The sequence below is a fragment of the Parambassis ranga genome, chromosome 5 (genome assembly GCF_900634625.1).
Source record: "Parambassis ranga chromosome 5, fParRan2.1, whole genome shotgun sequence".
Classification (NCBI taxonomy): Eukaryota; Metazoa; Chordata; class Actinopteri; family Ambassidae; genus Parambassis; species Parambassis ranga.
The window spans coordinates 27,395,215-27,414,979 of NC_041026.1; the positions used below are offsets into that span (position 1 = coordinate 27,395,215).

Consider the following 19,765-nt stretch of genomic DNA (forward strand, 5'->3'; position numbering starts at 1 on the left):
AAGTAGACATCTGAGCATAAAAGGTTTTGATTTTTGCAGCTATGACAAAGGTGTTTCTGTTTTCTGCTGAGACCCCTTTGTACCCCTGGACAGAGTTTCTCAGTGATTATACACTACTTCTTGGCTCAGGTGAAGAATGTGGCTCTTTTTTGGAGGTAGATTTTTTTTTCGTGGGGGGCAAAATTCATTGATAATGTAGCCTTGCAGAAGCTTCGTTAGTACTACACCAGTTAGGACATAACTAAAATTTGAACCGTTTCTCCTGTTGCGAACAAGCAGATAGCAGGTATCACTCTTTTATGGATTTAAAACAGGCTGCATATCTAGTTGAGGATGCAAAAAAAAACTCTTGTCTGTTTTTAACTGAGTTATTCAAATTATATTCAAAGAGCACCATCGCTATACACCGCAGGAGTGCTAGCAGAACTGAGGCTGCTAGCAGTACTGGCGCTAATGCGCACCTTTTCAATATATGGCCATATACAGTATTCACAGCTACAAAACAGTGCCACATGTTGCTCTTTTCATATTGAAAAATATTTTTATTTGGACAGTTTTTGTTAAGCCGTGTCAGTATTCAAAACATCTAAGTATTGTGAGTTATGTTTAATCCAGCCACAGACTGCATTCTCACCTCTCTCAGAAAGGCCAGAAGCAAAGTGTACCAGAGCTAAATCCCAACGTCTGAGTATTAATAGCACATGCAAGATATTAAAAGTCTGTATTGTAGGAATCTGAATGCAAAATCGCTTCTTGTTCTTTCTGTTGATTGCATGTAGTCTGTTTATACAGGAGATATTTGCACATCCTATACATAACTTTGTTATAAAAATGCAATGTAAACCTGGTTTGCACATTTTCAGATGTGTTGCTGCTACCTGGTGATTCTATGTAAGATGTGCATCGGTTGTATTTTGTTAGCACTACAGTGTAGTGTAGGAGTGCTATAAAATTATATAAATATATAAAATGCCAAACCCTATATGTTCTAAATGAGTTTCATGAAGCAATTATTAAAAAAACAAATCAAGAAAATGATGATATTGCATTTGAGAGGTGTTTAAAAACTCATGGCGAGAGCACATTAGCATAAAGACCAAGATGAGTTCATCTGATTTGAACACCTACACACCATGAAAACCTCATTTATCCTGATGGGTAGCCATTTCAGAATCAGAATTTTCTCAGTCCCAGGGGGAAATTACTTAAATAAACGCAGACAGATGTGTTGTTTGCCTATAGTTTGAGGCCCCTTTCTCAGAACTGTTTGTTTGAAAAAGAAACACCCACGTCTTGCACAGAAACAATGTTTCATGTTTCAAGTAAATCAATAAAAAAATAACTACATAAAGGTTGTTTTGTGTTACAGATAAAGTCGGAGGTGATTGACAGTGTGTGGAAATCAGTTGAGATGTAATGTCATAAAAATATGGATGTGGCTCATCCTGAGCAGGCTAGTTTTAGTATATAAAAAGTTTTTGCTGCAGTTCTATTTCATATATTGAATTTATTGTGATAAACCAGTTAAAAACATTTTTTAACATTTTTAGTTTCTTTCAGTTGCTGTTATTCAGTCAAACCTGGTGTGTTTTTTTATGTGATGATGACATTTGTTTCATGAGGAATGGAATTCTTCTAGCAGACATCATTGCATACACTGGCGATCCACTGGCATTGTGTGTTATCTTACATGTATAAGCAAGCCATCATTAACATTATTAAACCCATCTGACATGATAGGTTACCAAAATAATAATCCATTACTGATTATACATATAGTAGACATTTGACTGTAAACTTGTCGTAGTCACACTCGGCACACATATATGATGATGATAAGCATTTAAACAGCAAGTACAAATAAGATATTTGGGATTATATACAATACAAAATACTGTACTGAAAAGAGTGATTTATTGCCAGCCATTCATGGTGAACGTATCCTCTACCAAAAGCCCCACTATCTTTCAAATTTAAATTCCACCCAGTTATTCGCTTCCTTTAATAGCTTATCCCTGTCAGACATATGTTCTCCTAGTGCCCCATTTTCTGTATTGGTCCTTGGCCTCTCTTTCCCTGTCCTCCTTCTTCCACTCCACGTCCTATGATGGTTAATCCCTGGATGCTCTTTCAACGGCCGCATTTCAGAAGCTGCCAGTTGAGTGGCTATTTTTTTTACCAGTTATTGGTCTTTGGGTTCTCTGTACCAGTTAACATACAGTAACAGTACTGCAGAGGCTGCGTGTTTGTAGTGTGTGTCTCAATCTGACCCAGTTATAGTCATAACAATGAAATATTTGTTTTTCCTGTAGCATTGGTTATCTCTATTTGAAATCACAGCATATGCAGTAAATATAGTTTCCCTATAGCTTATGGTCTGATTGAGATTTAGTTGTTTGTCATTAACAATTAGATGAGCAATTAACCATGTCAGCTTGGTCAGACGAGTGCTGTAACACTGTAATGCTGGACGGTTTCTATTCCACTGATGACTCAGGGCGCATGTGGCACGGACTACAGAAGTAGCTCCAGTACCATCAGTGCCGCAGACAGCCTGCCAGATGACCTCAATACATTGTACACCCACTTCGAGACCTCCACCCCTCACACAGAGAAGAGCCTCACAGACACCTGGACCACTACACCTGCTCGCCCCCACCAATTGTCTCCTCAGCCCAGGTAAAGGAGGATCCCCCTTAGGAGGATCAACCTCAGCAAAACGGCAGGACCAGACAACAACAGCCTTCAGTCTGTCAGCTTGTTAGCACCCATGTGCCTTCCCAAGAAGAGCCCCCCCCCCCCACCTGTCTGAATGACCACCCTGCACATCTCCCTCTCACATCTGGAGAATAAAGACTCCTACATCAGGATGCTCTTTATTGACTACAGCTTCACATTCAACACCCCCATCCCCCACAAGCTCACCCACAAACTGTTCCCTCGGACTACACCCCATCCTTTGTGACTGGCTCATGAACTTTCTGACTGGGACACTTCAGTCTGTCAAAATAGGGACCAGGACTTCAGCCAGCATCATCACAAACATTCGCACACCATAGAGGCGGTGTCACTGGCGGGCATGAAGCAGCCTACAGAAGGAAGGTGGCTACTCTGGTGACATGGTGTAAGGACAACAACCCCACCCATTAACACAGACAAGACCAAGGAGATAATGGTGGACATGAGGAAGGAGAGAGGAGCCCTCATCAGCCACTGTTTATCTGGGGACTGGAAGTGGAGAGGGTGAGCAGCTTGAAATATCTGGGGTCCACATCAGCCAGGACCTCTCCTGGACACTCAACACCACACAGCTGGTGAAGAAAGCTCAGCAGCGGCTGTACTTCCTGAGGACTCCATCCTGACCAGCTGCATCACCCACCCCCAACAAGGTCTGTTCACTCTCCTCCTTTGGGCCGGAGGTATAGGAGTGTGAAGTGCAGGACCACCAGACTCAGGAACTCTTGCTTTCCCTCCGCTATCAGACTCCTCAACAGCTCACAAGAGTCTGTAACAATGGACTGTACCCTTGCACATACTGACTGGTTGCAGTTTACATCAAGACAGTAATTGTGTAAACTTTTTTTGCATGCTGTTCTCACATTGGCTGTTTTGTTAAATTATTCTATTTTATACCTTAATCTTTAATGGCATTCAGTGTGGACAGCAAAGTAACAATTTCATTGTACAGGGAAACATGTTTTCTTACTGTGCATATGACAATAAATGATATGAACTTTAGAACTTGTAAGTTGACTGTTTCCCAGTCTTTATAGATATAATATTGCTGGACAGACCGAGTTGAATACTGACTTTTTTAAATTGACAAACCATTTCTTTGTCAGATGTGAGTGATATATCATCTTCTGACATGCCCTATCTCTGTGCTGACAGCCTTTTATCTGTGCAGATCAGCTCTACATGATGGCAGCACTCTAACTTTTTACTGTTGTCCTTCTTCCTCGATTTCTAGACTGCCTTTTCAAACTGTGTCCCATGAACAGATACTCAGCACAGAAGCAGTTCTGGAAGGCAGCAAAACCAGGAGGCAACAGCACCACGGACACAGTCCTCCTCAATAAGCTTCATGTAGGACTAACATTTTAATCACTGTTGTTTTATGTAGAAAACATGTTCGTGACTTCACTACTGTGCTTCCTCTCTGTCCCCTGCTGTGTGCATTAGCATGCTGCTGATCTGGAGAAGAAACAGAATGAGTCTGAAAACCGCAAGCTGCTGGGAACAGTCATCCAGTATGGAAATGTCATTCAGGTGTGTTCTGGGACCTACTGTACTGAGATGATTTGCTTAACACAGCTGCAGCAATATTTATCACCATTGATAGTATTGACCATAATTTTGTTTTAATTTTGTCTAAGGGGTGTTTTAAATAATTGCTGCTGCACAACGACATGCCATAAACTTCTCTGCAAGGTCTTATCTTACTTTGCTTACTGCACAGGAGTATTGTGCACCCAGGTATGAGATCATCCCAAACTAAGAATAGTAATGCATTCTTGGTCTAAGACAGGAGGGTGGAAGGCAGTACAGTGTGGCTGTAGATGGCACTAATTAGGAGATTTCATGGGGGTTTTGCCACTGGAAATAATTTTAAATATAAATTTAGGAACAGATGTACTCTGCTCTGCCAACACAGTGCTACAGAGCTGTGCATTTTAGTAATGTCCGTTGTGGCCTCTGAAATATGCACAAGTCCAGTTACTAATGATTTACCTTTTGGGTAGCTAGGTGAACCAAAGCCTACAAAGGTCTTAGGAACATTTTTGCATGTAGAGTTCCAAGTACCTATGTGAGTAAAGAGAACACAGAAAAAAGCAAACACTTCCTGCAGATGCACATTCCAGTCAAGTGTTTCCCTGAGTGCTGTTGCGCCAGCCTTTTTATCTTTGGTCCAAACTCTCATTCTTTCCACTCCCATACTTGTGTTGTTGTAATTAACTGGGTGGCTTCTAACTGTTTTTTTCAATTTGTTTCTTTGTTTTGCCAACAGTTGCTGCACTTAAAAAGCAATAAATACCTGACAGTGAACAAGCGCCTACCTGCGCTGCTGGAGAAAAATGCCATGAGAGTAACTCTGGACTCAGCAGGAAACGAGGGATCCTGGTTCTACATCCAGCCTTTCTACAAGCTGAGATCCCTGGGAGACAGTGTGGGTAGAGCAGGCTGTGGGATTGAACTTAATTATGCTCAGTAGGAAAAATTAAGGATATATTTTTAGACTTCTCATGTAATTTGAAAACAGCAGTCACATGCATTCACATACAGTTAGACAGATTATTTAGAGAAGATAAATAAAATATATAAGCACCTCATTTATTTAGAAATACTTGACATATGATATATTTTCTTTTGTTTGCCATGATTCCCACACCATGTTTGATGCTAAGTTGGGTACTTTCCTAGTTCTTTCTTAGGAAAGTAAGCTATGTTGCCATAGACAGAGCACACACTACAGTGCATGACCTTTGCCTATCCTGCTGCAAGTGTTGCTAGTGACTGATAGAAGCTGATAGAGCTAAGTTTGCTAAATGATTAATTAATTTGAACTGTATAAATCCCTTTAGGGAAATCTTTCCTTTGTGATTTATCCATCTTACCTACATGAGAACAAGGGACAGTCATAGTGCAGAATCTAACAGAGTCTAATTGTGACACCAGTGTTTTAAACAGTGGCAGTGACAAGAGAATTAAATTTTTGCACTGTACAAATGTCCAGCACTTCTAAGCTGGAATGATTACAGAGAATAGTTATTGGTTTCCAGTGTGTCACATATAAAAGCAGTCAGGTGCGTAGAGTGCAGTGAAGAGTTGGCATGAGGTCTGTTGAAAGACTACATATTTTGGCTCTTTAATATATAGATTAAGATGGATTCATCTTGTGTTCTTGCTGTGGTGGAAAACAAATAAGCCCCTGACCAAACATTTTTATTGGTGGTTACTGCCAGCTTATATTCCTTTGTGGTGAATGCTCAGGGTCATGGCTACAGTTAAATCTCAAGCACAATTTGGTCTGCAGTGCCACCTAGTGGTTAGCTGAAGACTACAATTATACTGCAAACAAGGTCTCCAAAACCCACAGGGAGTCCCTTTAAAATGAAAGAAATATGTTTAAGTAATTGTTTCATGCACTTGTATTGTTTCTGCAGGTGGTGATCGGAGATAAAGTAGTCCTTAATCCTGTGAACGCAGGACAACCTCTACATGCCAGCAGCCACCAGCTAGTGGACAACCCAGGGTGCAATGAGGTACAGCCATTCTGGCTGCTGTATATACAGTAGGAAACATACAAATTTGTACATGTACATACACATCGCACACTGTCCTGCCTTTCAGGTTAATTCTGTAAATTGCAATACAAGTTGGAAAGTCGTTCTGTTTATGAAATGGAGTGACAACAAGGAAACTATACTCAAAGGGGTAAGTGCCTTCATACACTGTCAGCAACTTTCACAGATATTAACATGCAGTTTAACTGACTTTGAATCAGCATGTGAAGATACATGTTTAAAAACTAAAATTGGCATTTGACATTTAAAAGAAACTACATCAAGAATGTATGTAATTTCAGGGTGATGTAGTGAGGTTGTTCCACGCAGAGCAGGAAAAGTTTCTCACGTGTGATGACCACAGGAAGAAGCAATATGTTTTTCTTAGAACAACAGGCCGGCAGTCAGCAACTTCTGCCACAAGCAGCAAAGCATTGTGGGAAGTGGAGGTCAGTGCAACATGTTCTAAATCTTCTAATGCTACAGCCATGGAGGAGTGGGCATATAAAGCTACAGTACAAAATTACCATAAATGAAAAAAACAAAAATCTGAAAAATGTTAATCTTTACATGTCGTTTGCATTTACTATAGGTAGTCCACCATGACCCATGTCGGGGTGGCGCAGGCTACTGGAACAGCCTGTTTAGGTTTAAACATTTGGCCACAGGGTGCTATTTGGCTGCTGAGATGGGTGAGGTATGTATGTATGTATGCACTGAACTCATTGGCTTAATTGACAATGCAGCATTTAAATGCAGGTTTAAATATTTCGACATGTTTGGAGGATGTACTATATGATTAATTGTGCTGAGGAGGGCGTTTGACTTGTGTTTCTCAGGTGAATCCAGACTTTGAAGAAGAGAGTGCTGAGCAGCGGTCCTCAGTAAGTAAACCTGATGTCATAGTTTGCAACAACATGCTGGTTGGCCCTTTGATAAATGTCATATCTGTTAAAATCTATGCTGGATCCTTGCTTCCTGTTCTAGGTGGTGGACTTTACACCCTTTAATTTCCAGGTACTGGCTGCACAAACCTTTCTCATTGTCATGTCATGAATCATAAAGTCTTTCTTGCATGTTCTCTTTTTGGATCAACCAGTCATTTCATCTAGGCAGCATGTGCCTTTATTTTAGTAATGCTAGATTACCACCGGGTGTCATCATGCCATCAACTCACCTGATGCATGCCTAGGTCCATTAGGTGGCAGTGTTGTGCAATGGCTTTAATAGAGACACTGTGTGCGCGCCTGTTAATAATGAAATTGTGACAAGGCACTACAGTGAACACTGAAGCTGATTCTATGTTGTATGACCCCCCTCAGGAATAAGGACTAAGTTGTGAAATCAGCTACAGTGGTGACTTGTAGACTAAAGTGAAAAAGTGCATATTCCTCTTTTATTTCTTCTTTATCATCTCATAAACTTCTACACTACAGTTTATTACTAGTGTTTTGATCCCCTCTAAGTACATGCTTTCTGCCATTAGCTCGATGCAGATAATGAAGCTTTAAGAGGGCGCCTGCGGGCTCCCCAGGAGAAAATCATGTACACTCTGGTGCCTGTCCCCGACGGTATGGATATCTCCTCCATCTTTGAGTTGGACCCTACCACACTAAGAGGCGGGGACTCCATGGTGCCCAGGTGACACAGCCTCACTAACACACAACAGAGATGATAGAGAATGTGAATCTTTATCTACATAAAGTCAGAAGAGTGAAGTCAGAAGAGCAGTGAGGGGCATACTTGCCCATATGTGAAAAAGTCATCAAGGGGAAACATGTTCTGCATTTCAGTGGGAAATAAATAAATCAGGAATTTAAAATATAGAACTGTGTTGATGACAAACATGTCACCACCACATTGGCTAATAAAAGACCACGATGATGTCAAGACTACATCATCTCAGCGCAGTTGTTGAGGGGAAATTTGGAACAGAGGTAGAGGGGAGTTTCTGAGCTGTTTGCTTTCGCAACTATGGGTAAGATCTAGTTTTGTTATGTGTGTTTTGTTTGCTGGTTGAAACACAAAATGCAGCACATGCACATATAGCTGGTGAGTATTGTGGGACCTGTGTTTGTGTCAATTTTCCATTGATCCTCATCTTCACAATAAGTGATGGCTGCCAAGGAGAGCTAGGAATGTCCCAGTCTGGGGTAAAACAGGAAACCAATTAGACATGGGTAACATGAAAAACAGGGAGAAATGATTCAGTCTCAAAATGTGAGATCTCTGTTATGTGTATGAGCTACAATCATAAACCAGATTTTGTATAAACACCTCAAAAACTGAAACATGTCATCGGTCAAAATGCCTTAACAGGAGATCTGCTCCTGACTCCCAGATAAGATTAAAGTGAGTCATTTGCAATCATATTTATGTAGCAGCTCAGTCATAATTTGTTGGCTGGCCTGCACACATACGTTATCTGTAAGCCACTCTTTTGTAACTGTTGCTGACTGTATTGTGTGAGAGAGAACGTGTAGTTCTAAAATTACAGTAGTCCTTATCAGTGCACATGAGATAAGAACAGAACCTCCCCACCTTACATCAAAGCCTCTATTGTGTCACGTCGTCACTTTAGCCAGGGGACTAATTAATGCCTGAGAAAACCGGTACACAAAGGTAAGCCTGTTAGCTCCAGTAGGCGGTTACGTAACGCCTGCCAAGAATATGGCTACTGTCTGCTGTCTGTGACCAACTATATAAGCTTACACACACACACACGGAGCAGGTTGGATGCTGTGAGAATGAAGGACATAGTTGGCACAGACTTTACTATGTGTTGAGGTTTAGTGCTTAATGGAGGGGAAATGATGCTGTACAGGTCACTACTGGCAAATCTGAAAAACTACCACATGCTTGGCGGAGGAATCCTTTGTAAACAGAATGTTCCTACCCTAGTCAGCGTGCTTAAATGCCCTTTTTCACTTGCTACACCTGACTATAAACACTAAAATATAGTGGATCATTATTTATTAGGTACACCTTTAGTAAATCCCATCAATGTGAGACTTGTACTCTTCTGTTTTTGCTAGCACTATTTTAAAGATTTACAGTCTTTGGCACTTTAGATTGGGAAATTGTTGCTGAGAGAAGGTTGAGAAAGGAAGGCTTGTGGAGTGTCTTAGGTTGAGTTTTGAGTGTAAAACAAACAGTTGAGCTTGTAATGCTATCGAAAATGTGTCTTTAAAACCATTCAAACACAGTTTTATGTGATCTGAAGATACAGAAAGGGAATTTATTGAAAGGAAGACACGAAAGTGAAGTGAGGAGAAAAAGTCCAAAACAACACTTTCATAGCAACATACTTATTTTATCATCTCCACTTCTGTCACTTCTAGGAGTTCCTATGTCAGGCTAAGACACTTGTGCACAAATACATGGGTTCATAGTACCAACCTCCCCATTGACAAAGAGGAGGAGAAACCTGTTATGTTACGGGTGAGTAGCTTAATGATTGGTATGTGTGTCTAAGGCTTTTGAACACTTGCAGATTGTTAATGAGATTGTTTTTATAGATTGGCACATCAGCAGTAAAAGAAGACAAGGAAGCATTTGCCATTGTCCCTGTGCCGCCTGCAGAAGTGCGTGATTTAGACTTTGCTAATGATGCAAGCAAAGTTTTAGCATCCATTGCTGGCAAGCTGGAAAAGGGCACCATCACACAAAATGAAAGGAGGTAATAATAATCTTCTACTCATTATCATCTACATTATCACATTTTATGCGTATACTGTACATGTAATTTATCCCTTAAATAAGAGTAGGAATTAGCTCTGCTTTTCTCAGCCTCTGAAGTTCTGAGGCTAATTCTGTTGTGTCTGAGAAAATTGTTGATGAATTGTACTGCAGGGGTATTTTTTCACATGTGCACTGTCCAGGTTTGTGACCAAGCTCCTGGAAGATTTAGTCTTCTTTGTGGTAGACATCCCCAACAGTGGTCAGGATGTTTTAGAGATCATGGTCAACAAGCCCAACAGAGAGAGACAGAAACTCATGAGAGAACAGAATATCCTTAAACAGGTAGGCTATGAAACTCAGCACAAGTGTTATTCAAGTGTTTAACTGCACTTTGAAGTTTAAACAATTTTGTTGCTTTTCCAGATTTTCAAGCTCCTCCAAGCCCCCTTCACAGACAGTGGCGATGGTCCCATGCTGCGATTGGAAGAGCTGGGAGACCAGCGCCATGCACCATTTAGACACATTTGTAGGCTTTGCTACAGAGTGCTCCGTCATTCCCAGCAGGACTACAGGAAGAACCAAGTAGGTTGCGCAGCTCCACTCTGAGCTCTAAATATTATGGGATTTCCCCTACAGTAATTTTCCCTTAATTTCTTTCTGTTTGCAGGAATACATAGCAAAACAGTTTCGCTTCATGCAAAAGCAGATAGGATATGATGTATTGGCAGAAGACACAATAACAGCTCTGCTTCACAACAACCGGAAGCTGCTGGAGAAACACATCACTGCTGCTGAGATAGACACATTTGTCACTCTGGTGCGCAAGAACCGGGAGCCGAGGTGAGACTCACAGGAAGAGACTGGGCCTGGTTGCTATTATGAAATTGGCATAGAGGAGGCACTCTGGGTCAGATTTGTTGGTACAACAGTGTGGGTTTCATGTCAAGCTCTGAAAGTTTAAATAAGCCTTCAAAGCTAAATTAGTTAAAATACTGAGACAGAGTGTTTGTTTATTATTTATTCTTGCCTTAGAACTGTATATAACATGAAATTGCCTCTTAACCTTTTCCTCCAGTGTCTTTAAGAAATATGTAATGTATCACTGTTTGTATTTAGGTTTCTGGACTACCTGTCAGATCTCTGTGTGTCCATGAACAAATCCATTCCTGTGACACAGGAGCTAATCTGCAACGCAGTGCTAGACTCTAGCAACGCTGACATCCTCATTGAAACCAAGTGAGCGACTCATTTTAAACCATCATTAGAATTTGCTAAGCAGAAATGTCTCTTATGAAATTTGTGTTGTGCTACCTGCCAGATTGGTCCTGTCAAGGTTCGAGATCGAGATTGCGACAAATGGGGAGAATCCAGTGGAGGCAGAAGATGAAGAGGAGGTGTGGCTGTTCTGGAAAGACAACTGTAAGGAGATCCGCAGTAAGAGCGTCCGAGAGCTGGCCCAGGATGCGAAGGAGGGCCAGAAAGAGGACCAGGAGGTGGTCAGCTACTACAGGTAGGATGTCTGAATGATGATTTGATGATTATACACATGTAGGTGTTGCCATGTACCCTGTGAGATTATTTTAGAATGACTTTAGCATAGATCCTCAAAATAGTATAAAACAATAAAAACCATAAACATTTAAAATTCTCCTTAATGATAATTTCAAGTTTACAGAACATAATATTGTCTGTTGATACTAAAATTAATCACAAAGTAATATTTAATGTCAATTTTATTATATTTTTTTATATATTAAATTATTTATACATAAAAATGAGTAATAATTGCAAATTCACACATTTCCTCCTAGATGCCAGTTGAACCTCTTTGCTCGAATGTGCCTGGACCGTCAGTACCTGGCCATCAACAAAATCTCTGGTCAGCTGGATGTGGATTTGATCCTGCGCTGTATGTCTGATGAGGATCTGCCATTTGATCTAAGAGCGTCTTTCTGCCGTCTGATGCTTCACATGCATGTGGACCGTGACCCACAGGAGCAAGTCACACCTGTCAAATATGCTCGTCTGTGGTCTGAGATTCCTTCTAAAATATCTATTGATGAGTGAGTTCATCTTGTAAAAAAGCTTCATTTGACATATTTTATTATTCCATAGATGCAGCTGAAGGTCTTTGATGTTATTCTTCTAATTATCCAGCTATGACAACGATGGAACCACACGGGATGAAATCAAAGAGCGGTTCTGCCTCACCATGGATTTTGTGGAGAACTACCTGAGAGAGGTGGTGTCACAGAATATTCCTTTCTCTGATAAGGAGAAAAACAAGCTTACCTTTGAGGTAATGTTTCTTTTACCATGGTGTGAATTGGTGATAAGTGTATTTAAATTATAAATTGGGTGTTGGAATTTTGTTGTTGCAGGTTGTGAATCTGGCAAGGAATCTCATATACTTTGGTTTCTACAACTTTAGTGACCTGCTTCGACTCACAAAGATCTTACTGAACATATTAGACTGTGTTCATGTCAGCACCATTTACCCTATCAACAAGATAGAAAAGGGTGAAGAAACAAAAGGTAAACAGTCCCTTTGGCATAACACACGGTACTTGTCATCAGTGAGGATTATTTCCCTATCACCTGAAGGTTTTTCTGCAATAAGAGGTTCAGTTTGTAAAATGCTTGTAAAGATTTTCCCTGATGTTCATTTACTCAAATATTCTTGATTTTTGTAGATTTTAACGTTATTCCTGGTCTGTCTTTGCATGTAACGTAGCTGGCAGTAATGTGATGAAATCCATTCATGGTGTTGGGGAGCTGATGACCCAGGTAGTGCTGCGTGGAGGTGGCTTGCTGCCCACCACACCAACTCATCAGCCTGAGGGAGATGTGGTTAAGACTCAGATTGAACCAGAGAGAGAAGACATCATGGTCATGGACACTAAGCTCAAGATCATTGAGATTCTGCAGGTATGATGTTTGGAAATGAACTTTTCTTCTTTGAAGGAAATCCATCAGAAAAACCATCAGGGTAACCTTTTTGTCTTTTCCTCTAGTTCATTTTGAATGTACGGCTAGACTACAGGATATCCTGCCTGCTCTGTATTTTCAAACGTGAGTTTGATGAGAACAACCCACAAGGAGACAACACTGCCAGTCAGAATGGAACCAATAGTCTTTGTAGTCAGATGCCAGGTAGGAAACAACACAATAAAATGATGACAATGTCAAACATGTACAGTAGTAACATTTACATGCTAAAACATATTTCAAATATTTATTCTTAAAATGTTTTAATCAATTCTAGGAAATTTTGATTTTGAGAAGATTGAGGAACAGGCTGAGGGGATCTTTGGAGGAAGGTAATTGATAGATTTTCCAGACAAGCAAAATTTGATCAAACCTTTTGTTAATAGCATACACATGGTGCATTTGAAATGAGTAAAAGTAAAGGTAATGTGTTTTTGTTTAGTGAGGAGAACACGCCACTGGATCTGGATGACCATGGTGGTCGCACTTTCCTGAGGGTCCTTCTGCACCTGACCATGCATGACTACCCACCCCTGGTGTCTGGAGCGCTTCACCTGCTCTTCAGACACTTCAGCCAGAGGCAGGAAGTCCTCATGGCCTTCAAACAAGTAAGCACTCAACATTGAACACATGTCAGGCTGCAACACATCTAGGATAATATATTCAACTCTATCCTTCATTTAATTGTAGGTCCAGCTGCTGGTGACCAGTCAGGATGTTGATAACTACAAGCAGATTAAATCAGATCTGGACCAGTTGCGCTCGATTGTAGAGAAGTCTGAACTGTGGGTTTATAAGAGGCAGGGAGAAGATGGGATGGATGGAGAAGGATCAGCAGAGTCTGATAACAAAAAGAAGGTAGTGGCGCACCGGTGATAAAAAGGTTTATTTAGAGTGAGACGATTTATTTATTGCTCCTTGTTTTCTAGGACGATTCAGTTGGTTCAGATAAGAAGAAAACAGAAAGTACCAGCAGTTACAACTACAGAGTTGTAAAAGAGGTATGTTTGTGTTTATTTTGGTTTTAGCTTTCACAACTTTCAGTCACTTGTAAATAAAATCCTTCTGCTGTGTATGTGTTTTTAGATCCTACTCCGCCTCAGCAAGCTATGCATCCAGGAGGGAAGCTCAGGGAAGAAGAGCAAGAAGCAGCAACAGAGGTTGCTAAGGAACATGGGAGCTCACAGTGTGGTGCTGGAACTCCTACAGATCCCTTACGAGAAGGTGCAATAATTGATTGGGTGTAGAATAATAAGGAATCTTAAAAACCTGCATGACTCTTCCACATTTACAATTCCCCATTAAAATGATGTATTTGTGCCATATTTGATATGCATTTGTGCCAGGGTGAGGATGTTCGAATGCAGGAGATCATGAAACTGGCTCACGAGTTCCTGCAGAACTTCTGTGCAGGGAACCAGCAGAACCAGGCTCTTCTCCACAAACATATCAACCTGTTTCTCAACCCAGGGGTGAATATCAAAGCAGATGATATAGATTGATTAATATTATTCATATGTATTTTGGAGTTACTTTGGAGTTAATACTGTAGTTTGGGTAATTCACTTTCTTCCTTCCGACTGTCTCAGATCCTAGAGGCTGTCACCATGCAGCACATCTTTATGAATAACTTCCAGCTGTGCAGTGAGATCAATGAGCGCGTAGTCCAGCACTTTGTTCACTGTACTGAGACGCATGGTCGACATGTCCAGTATCTCAAGTTTCTGCAGACCATTGTCAAGGCTGAGAACAAGTTCATCAAGAAGTGCCAGGACATTGTCATGGCAGAGGTTTGTACTATGGAATTTAATTAAAATAGTAAAAAAATAACCTAATATAAAGAAGAGTGTGATTTTTAATAAAAAAAAGTATTTGTGATGCTTGCAATATTATTAGCACTGTACTCTTCACTCTGTCCCTCTCAGCTGGTAAACTCTGGTGAGGACGTCCTGGTCTTCTACAACGACCGTGCCTCCTTTCAGACATTAGTCCAGATGATGCGTTCAGAGCGTGATCGCATGGATGAAAACAGCCCTCTGATGTACCACATCCACCTGGTTGAACTGTTGGCCGTATGCACTGAGGGCAAGAACGTCTACACTGAGATTAAGTGTAACTCCTTGTTACCCCTGGACGACATTGTGCGGGTCGTCACTCATGAAGACTGTATTCCTGAAGTATGAATATGTTTGGGGTTTTTTGTAGTTATATTTTAACTTAACATTATAAGTATCAATATGTCTGTGTAGGTCCATATGAAGTTTAAGAATGAGATAAATACATCAGATATAGACATTCTTCTTCTTCTTCTTCTTCTTATTTTTGAACTAACCATTAACAGGATTGGTCAAAAATATATTTAAACTATCTGCCCACTGCTGTAAAAGGTGCATTAATGTGTTTGTTGTTTTTGGATACCAACAGGTAAAAATTGCCTATATCAACTTCCTAAACCATTGTTATGTGGACACAGAGGTAGAAATGAAGGAGATTTACACATCCAACCACATGTGGAAGCTCTTTGAGAACTTCTTAGTGGACATTTGTAGGGTAAGCCACAATATATGTGTCACTCTAATAGATTTCATGCATTCATGCAGTGCACCTGTCACCCACATTTAGGAAGTGTGATCCAGTGGCTGTGCGCCATGCTAATATCTTTTTTGTTCCTGCCTAGGTGTGCAATAACACCAGTGACAGGAAACATGCGGATACCATGCTGGAGCGTTATGTAACCGAGACAGTCATGAGCATTGTCACATGTTTCTTCAGCTCTCCTTTCTCCGATCAGAGCACAAGCCTGCAGGTAATGTGAACAAGCATTTACAAAAACTTTGTTTCTTTGTGAAGTCTATAAATCATGCATTTCCTTCAGTTCATTTGTTTAAAATAGAGTCTTGTCATATACATATATTTTCTATAAAACATCACGTTTTCCCCTTATTATAGATGGCTCATCAAATGTATGTAAGTAATAGTATTCTTCCCGAGTTTTGTTTCCCAGCCTTTGGGTGTGTTCCTTATCAGCAGGCTCAGAAAGTTAAAAAGAATTCACTGTGTGGGTTTTCACATTTTGATAGCTTAGTCAGCACATAGACTCTCTTCTTCCCAGATCTGTGGGTGTGTTGCACAAGGTTTTGCTGGGACATGGTGTAGACGATGTACTGATGCAATGTGGTTTCTTAGACCTTGTTGTCATTATGTCTTTTCGCCCACAACTTTCCCAATAAATCAGGAACCCTACATAGATTTCCAAATCCCTCTCACAGTAAATCTGTGGTTTTGCATTACATACAGTTGTAGCTTTGTTACCCTACTATCTATTTTGTGGAGCTGTTTGTTTAAAGTTGGTTCCAGACTTGTTGATTTCCCTTTTATGCAACTGCTTGTATTTTCTGAGAATTGTGCTTGCTAAGGTTTACTAATACATGATGACACCACAACTCTTTGCTTTTTGTCCTATAACAGGCAGCCATTCTTGGAAAGATAACTGAGGTATTTACTGTACTCTAGGACTGTGGCCTTGTAGATTTATTTTGTACTCTTTGGATACACTGGTTTGTTGTGTTATGTTGGAATATGATTATGACAGGACAGTCCTGAAGTTGTTGACCCATACACTTGTAGATGCCATAGTATCCTCACGTCTACACATGGGCATATGAAATCAACCTTCTCTGAAAGCACCATCACTCTGATGGTTGATTAATATTTTTCACAGTTTTCCTTCCCCTTTCATTGCTGCTTTATATTTTTCCACATACATTTTTTTTCTTGTCTTACAGACTCGCCAGCCAGTATTTGTTCAGCTGCTTCAGGGAGTGTTCAGGGTGTACCACTGTAACTGGCTTAACCCTGTTCAGAAGGCCTCAGTTGAGGCGTGCATTAAGGTCCTCTCAGACGTGGGTAAGATGTTAAACTAACACCGACCATCAGTTTTTGTTAACCCTCTCAGTGTCAGAATGACCACTATGGCACACGTTATGTCTTCTTTCTGACATGTATCTAGCCAAGAGCAGAGCAATTGCCATCCCAGTGGACCTGGACAGTCAGGTGAACAACTTGTTCGTCAAGTCCAATAACGTTGTGCAGAAGAGCATCCTCAACTGGAGACTATCTGCTAAGAACACTTCCAGACGAGACTCTGGCCTGACTACCTCGAAAGACTACAGAAATATTATTGAGCGGCTACAGGTTTGTATGAAATTTTATGCTGGATTAAATGCATTGTTAATATGAGCAGACATATCAAAACCAAGATTATTTACTGGCCTGTCACATGTGCATATACAGAAGGGTTTACAGCAGGGGTGGCCAAACTTTTTTCGGGGAGGGCCAGATTCGATAATGCGAAACTCTCCGAGGGCCAACAGTCCCCGATGTCATTATTTTAAACAATAAAAACTGTGTATGCTGTTTTGTAATATGTTATATCTTACACAGAAAACAAAATAACATCTTAGCATTCAGATGAACAGATCAGAAAATGTATATGAATATACAGCATAAATTTAAAACTTTCAGAAACTGATAACAGAGCAACAAGTTATTGACTCTACTGTGAAGGTGAGATCTGATCATATGTGGCAGGTCTGGTTTAGGAGCAGCAGACATCAGTAAAATGTCAGGTAGACTAGGTGGGAGCCATTTAGTGCTGATCTCAAAGGGTCTGTAATTTAATGTTTACACAGGTTTGCAGTGCATGGCAACGAGACGTAAAAACGTGATGACGTGCCTTACAACAGATGCGTACTGAATGACGGAGTCTTTTTGAGAGAAGTGACGCGTCTCTCTGTACAGCTGACAGTTTAACAACAGAGAACGTTAACAAGCAGAGGGACTGCTCTGCTGCTCCAGTAAAACATCACAGTTTATAACAGTCTGCTCACACGGCACAAACTAATTCATGATTTACAAATGTTCGCATTTCTGGAGAGTTGCTTTTATCCAGCCACCGGTAAAAAGGCCCGAGCAGGCTGCCGGACAGGCAGCAGGGAGCGACACGATGGACAGGGAGAGGGACGCTCCGCTCCACTCCCCTGCGCTCCTGGAGCCCCCCAGTACTCCGGCACGTTCCCCAGAGAGGGACGCTCATTGCTGCACAGGGAGGTTGCTCTCTGGCCGGGCAGCCTGCTCCCATGCACCCTGTCCATGAATTCTAATAGGGCTACTATACTACAACTAATAATAACAATATTTAGTGCGCACGTTATACATAATTCGTGGCCACAATTTATTTCTTTTACCATGTCACAGAGGGGCTCCGTAGTTTTGGAGAACGTCCCTTGTACAGACGCTCTCTGATAGCAGGTTGTATGCAGAAGCATGTTTAGTCTCGTAGTGAATTGTGTGGAAGTGCTGAACCGGTGTTTTGCACCTTCGGAGCCCTCTGCAGAGCTGGAACCAACAACCAAGCCCTGCAGCACCGCGTGACGCACCACGATGCAGAGAGAGAGGGATAATGTTCTGCTCAGAGAATCATGATGCAAACGTTACACAATGAGTTAAAAACAAAAATAAGAATTGCCTGTTGATTTTGTATGATTTACTCTGTTTGGCTGGCGGGCCAAAAATAACACATTTTAAGATAGAAGCCGCGGGCCATAGAAAATCCGACGGCCCGCGGGCCGTAGTTTGGACACCCCTGGTTTACAGGTTTACATCTTGACCATTTCTGTTGTGACATGTTAAACCACAATGGGATAATCATCAAAAAGTGTTATAATGATTTTTGGAACTGTGTGGCAAACAAAATACTTCACAAGTGATTTGTAACAGAAAAAAAACACCTGGTTTTCTTGTAACACATGACTCACTATTCACTGGAAGCCTGTAAAAATCACAGACCTGCCCGATTTAGAGCAACTGCTATCTAGACATAGACTGGAAACGGGGTCAGCTGAAAAGTTTGTTTATCCTGTTTTAATGTAACAAAATTCCAATCACAAGCCCAACCTTACATCACAGCCATAGCTTCCTAAGGTTGTTTTGGGTTATTTCCATTCCCAGACTAAAAAGAATGCGGTTCTCTGGAAGTTTTCTTTCCATTTTTTCCTTTTTTATACAGGGAACAGGATTTCTGTGTGATTCAACACTGTCTGTCATCTGGTGTCTTTTATTCTACCAATACACACATTACACTACTGTAATACACACAGCACAGCAACTTTTAATTTATTAATGGATAAAGGATAAAGTCTTGGAAATCTCATAATGCCATATAATAATACTGGTATTTTAATGTAACACTTGGGTGTTAAAAGATATGCTGCATGTGAATGTTTTTATGAGGTGTGTGAACAGAGATTTAAACCACCTGTGACTAAATCTGTGAACTCTTTGAGCAAGGAGCATTGATAATTTTTGTGATAAAGCCACAGGTTGAAGTTATTCTTAAACTTGCACTGTGCTCTGTAGGACATTGTGTCTGCACTGGAGGACCGGCTGAGACCGCTTGTTCAAGCTGAGCTCTCTGTGCTGGTGGATGTCCTGCATCGTCCTGAGCTGCTCTTCCCTGAAAACACAGAGGCTCGCAAGAAATGCGAAAGTGGAGGATTCATATCAAAGTGAGTGTGAAATGAACCTGTCATAGGAGTTACTCGGGGAGTATTTGTTTATGTCGTGTCCGGTATTAGCTCAGATTGGATTACAGAGAATCTGGCGGGACACACAGACGCTGCCAATACAGGGATTATCCCTAGAATCTAAAGCTGCCACTGTAGTGTACACTAGTTCATGTAAAAGTATGCCAAACTCCCCCAGCTCTGGGTAGTCATGGGGATTTTCACTTAAAAAAAGCACATAAAACATTG

General features: G+C 40.9%; 1 protein-coding gene across 7 annotated transcripts in view; it reads left to right on the plus strand.

Moving 5' to 3' along the window:
• The window catches only part of itpr1b (inositol 1,4,5-trisphosphate receptor, type 1b), a 66,657-nt gene that overhangs the window by 5,987 nt on the left and 40,905 nt on the right, over positions 1-19,765 (plus strand). For 4 of the 7 annotated variants that reach the window (XM_028405305.1, XM_028405308.1, XM_028405307.1 and 1 more), the window contains exons 4-38: positions 3,971-4,086; positions 4,183-4,269; positions 5,009-5,167; positions 6,165-6,263; positions 6,352-6,435; positions 6,587-6,733; positions 6,877-6,981; positions 7,124-7,168; positions 7,272-7,301; positions 7,771-7,925; positions 9,626-9,725; positions 9,803-9,963; positions 10,166-10,307; positions 10,389-10,547; positions 10,633-10,805; positions 11,082-11,201; positions 11,284-11,475; positions 11,777-12,028; positions 12,123-12,264; positions 12,347-12,500; positions 12,700-12,893; positions 12,980-13,118; positions 13,231-13,285; positions 13,396-13,561; positions 13,644-13,811; positions 13,883-13,954; positions 14,040-14,177; positions 14,300-14,425; positions 14,543-14,743; positions 14,879-15,130; positions 15,378-15,503; positions 15,631-15,759; positions 16,739-16,859; positions 16,963-17,147; positions 19,371-19,519. In XM_028405305.1, the coding sequence (XP_028261106.1) occupies positions 3,971-4,086; positions 4,183-4,269; positions 5,009-5,167; positions 6,165-6,263; positions 6,352-6,435; positions 6,587-6,733; positions 6,877-6,981; positions 7,124-7,168; positions 7,272-7,301; positions 7,771-7,925; positions 9,626-9,725; positions 9,803-9,963; positions 10,166-10,307; positions 10,389-10,547; positions 10,633-10,805; positions 11,082-11,201; positions 11,284-11,475; positions 11,777-12,028; positions 12,123-12,264; positions 12,347-12,500; positions 12,700-12,893; positions 12,980-13,118; positions 13,231-13,285; positions 13,396-13,561; positions 13,644-13,811; positions 13,883-13,954; positions 14,040-14,177; positions 14,300-14,425; positions 14,543-14,743; positions 14,879-15,130; positions 15,378-15,503; positions 15,631-15,759; positions 16,739-16,859; positions 16,963-17,147; positions 19,371-19,519 (4,843 nt within the window). The remainder of the gene's footprint in view (positions 1-3,970; positions 4,087-4,182; positions 4,270-5,008; positions 5,168-6,164; positions 6,264-6,351; positions 6,436-6,586; positions 6,734-6,876; positions 6,982-7,123; positions 7,169-7,271; positions 7,302-7,770; positions 7,926-9,625; positions 9,726-9,802; positions 9,964-10,165; positions 10,308-10,388; positions 10,548-10,632; positions 10,806-11,081; positions 11,202-11,283; positions 11,476-11,776; positions 12,029-12,122; positions 12,265-12,346; positions 12,501-12,699; positions 12,894-12,979; positions 13,119-13,230; positions 13,286-13,395; positions 13,562-13,643; positions 13,812-13,882; positions 13,955-14,039; positions 14,178-14,299; positions 14,426-14,542; positions 14,744-14,878; positions 15,131-15,377; positions 15,504-15,630; positions 15,760-16,738; positions 16,860-16,962; positions 17,148-19,370; positions 19,520-19,765) is intronic. The other 3 variants (XM_028405306.1, XM_028405309.1, XM_028405312.1) reach the window with 1 other exon arrangement.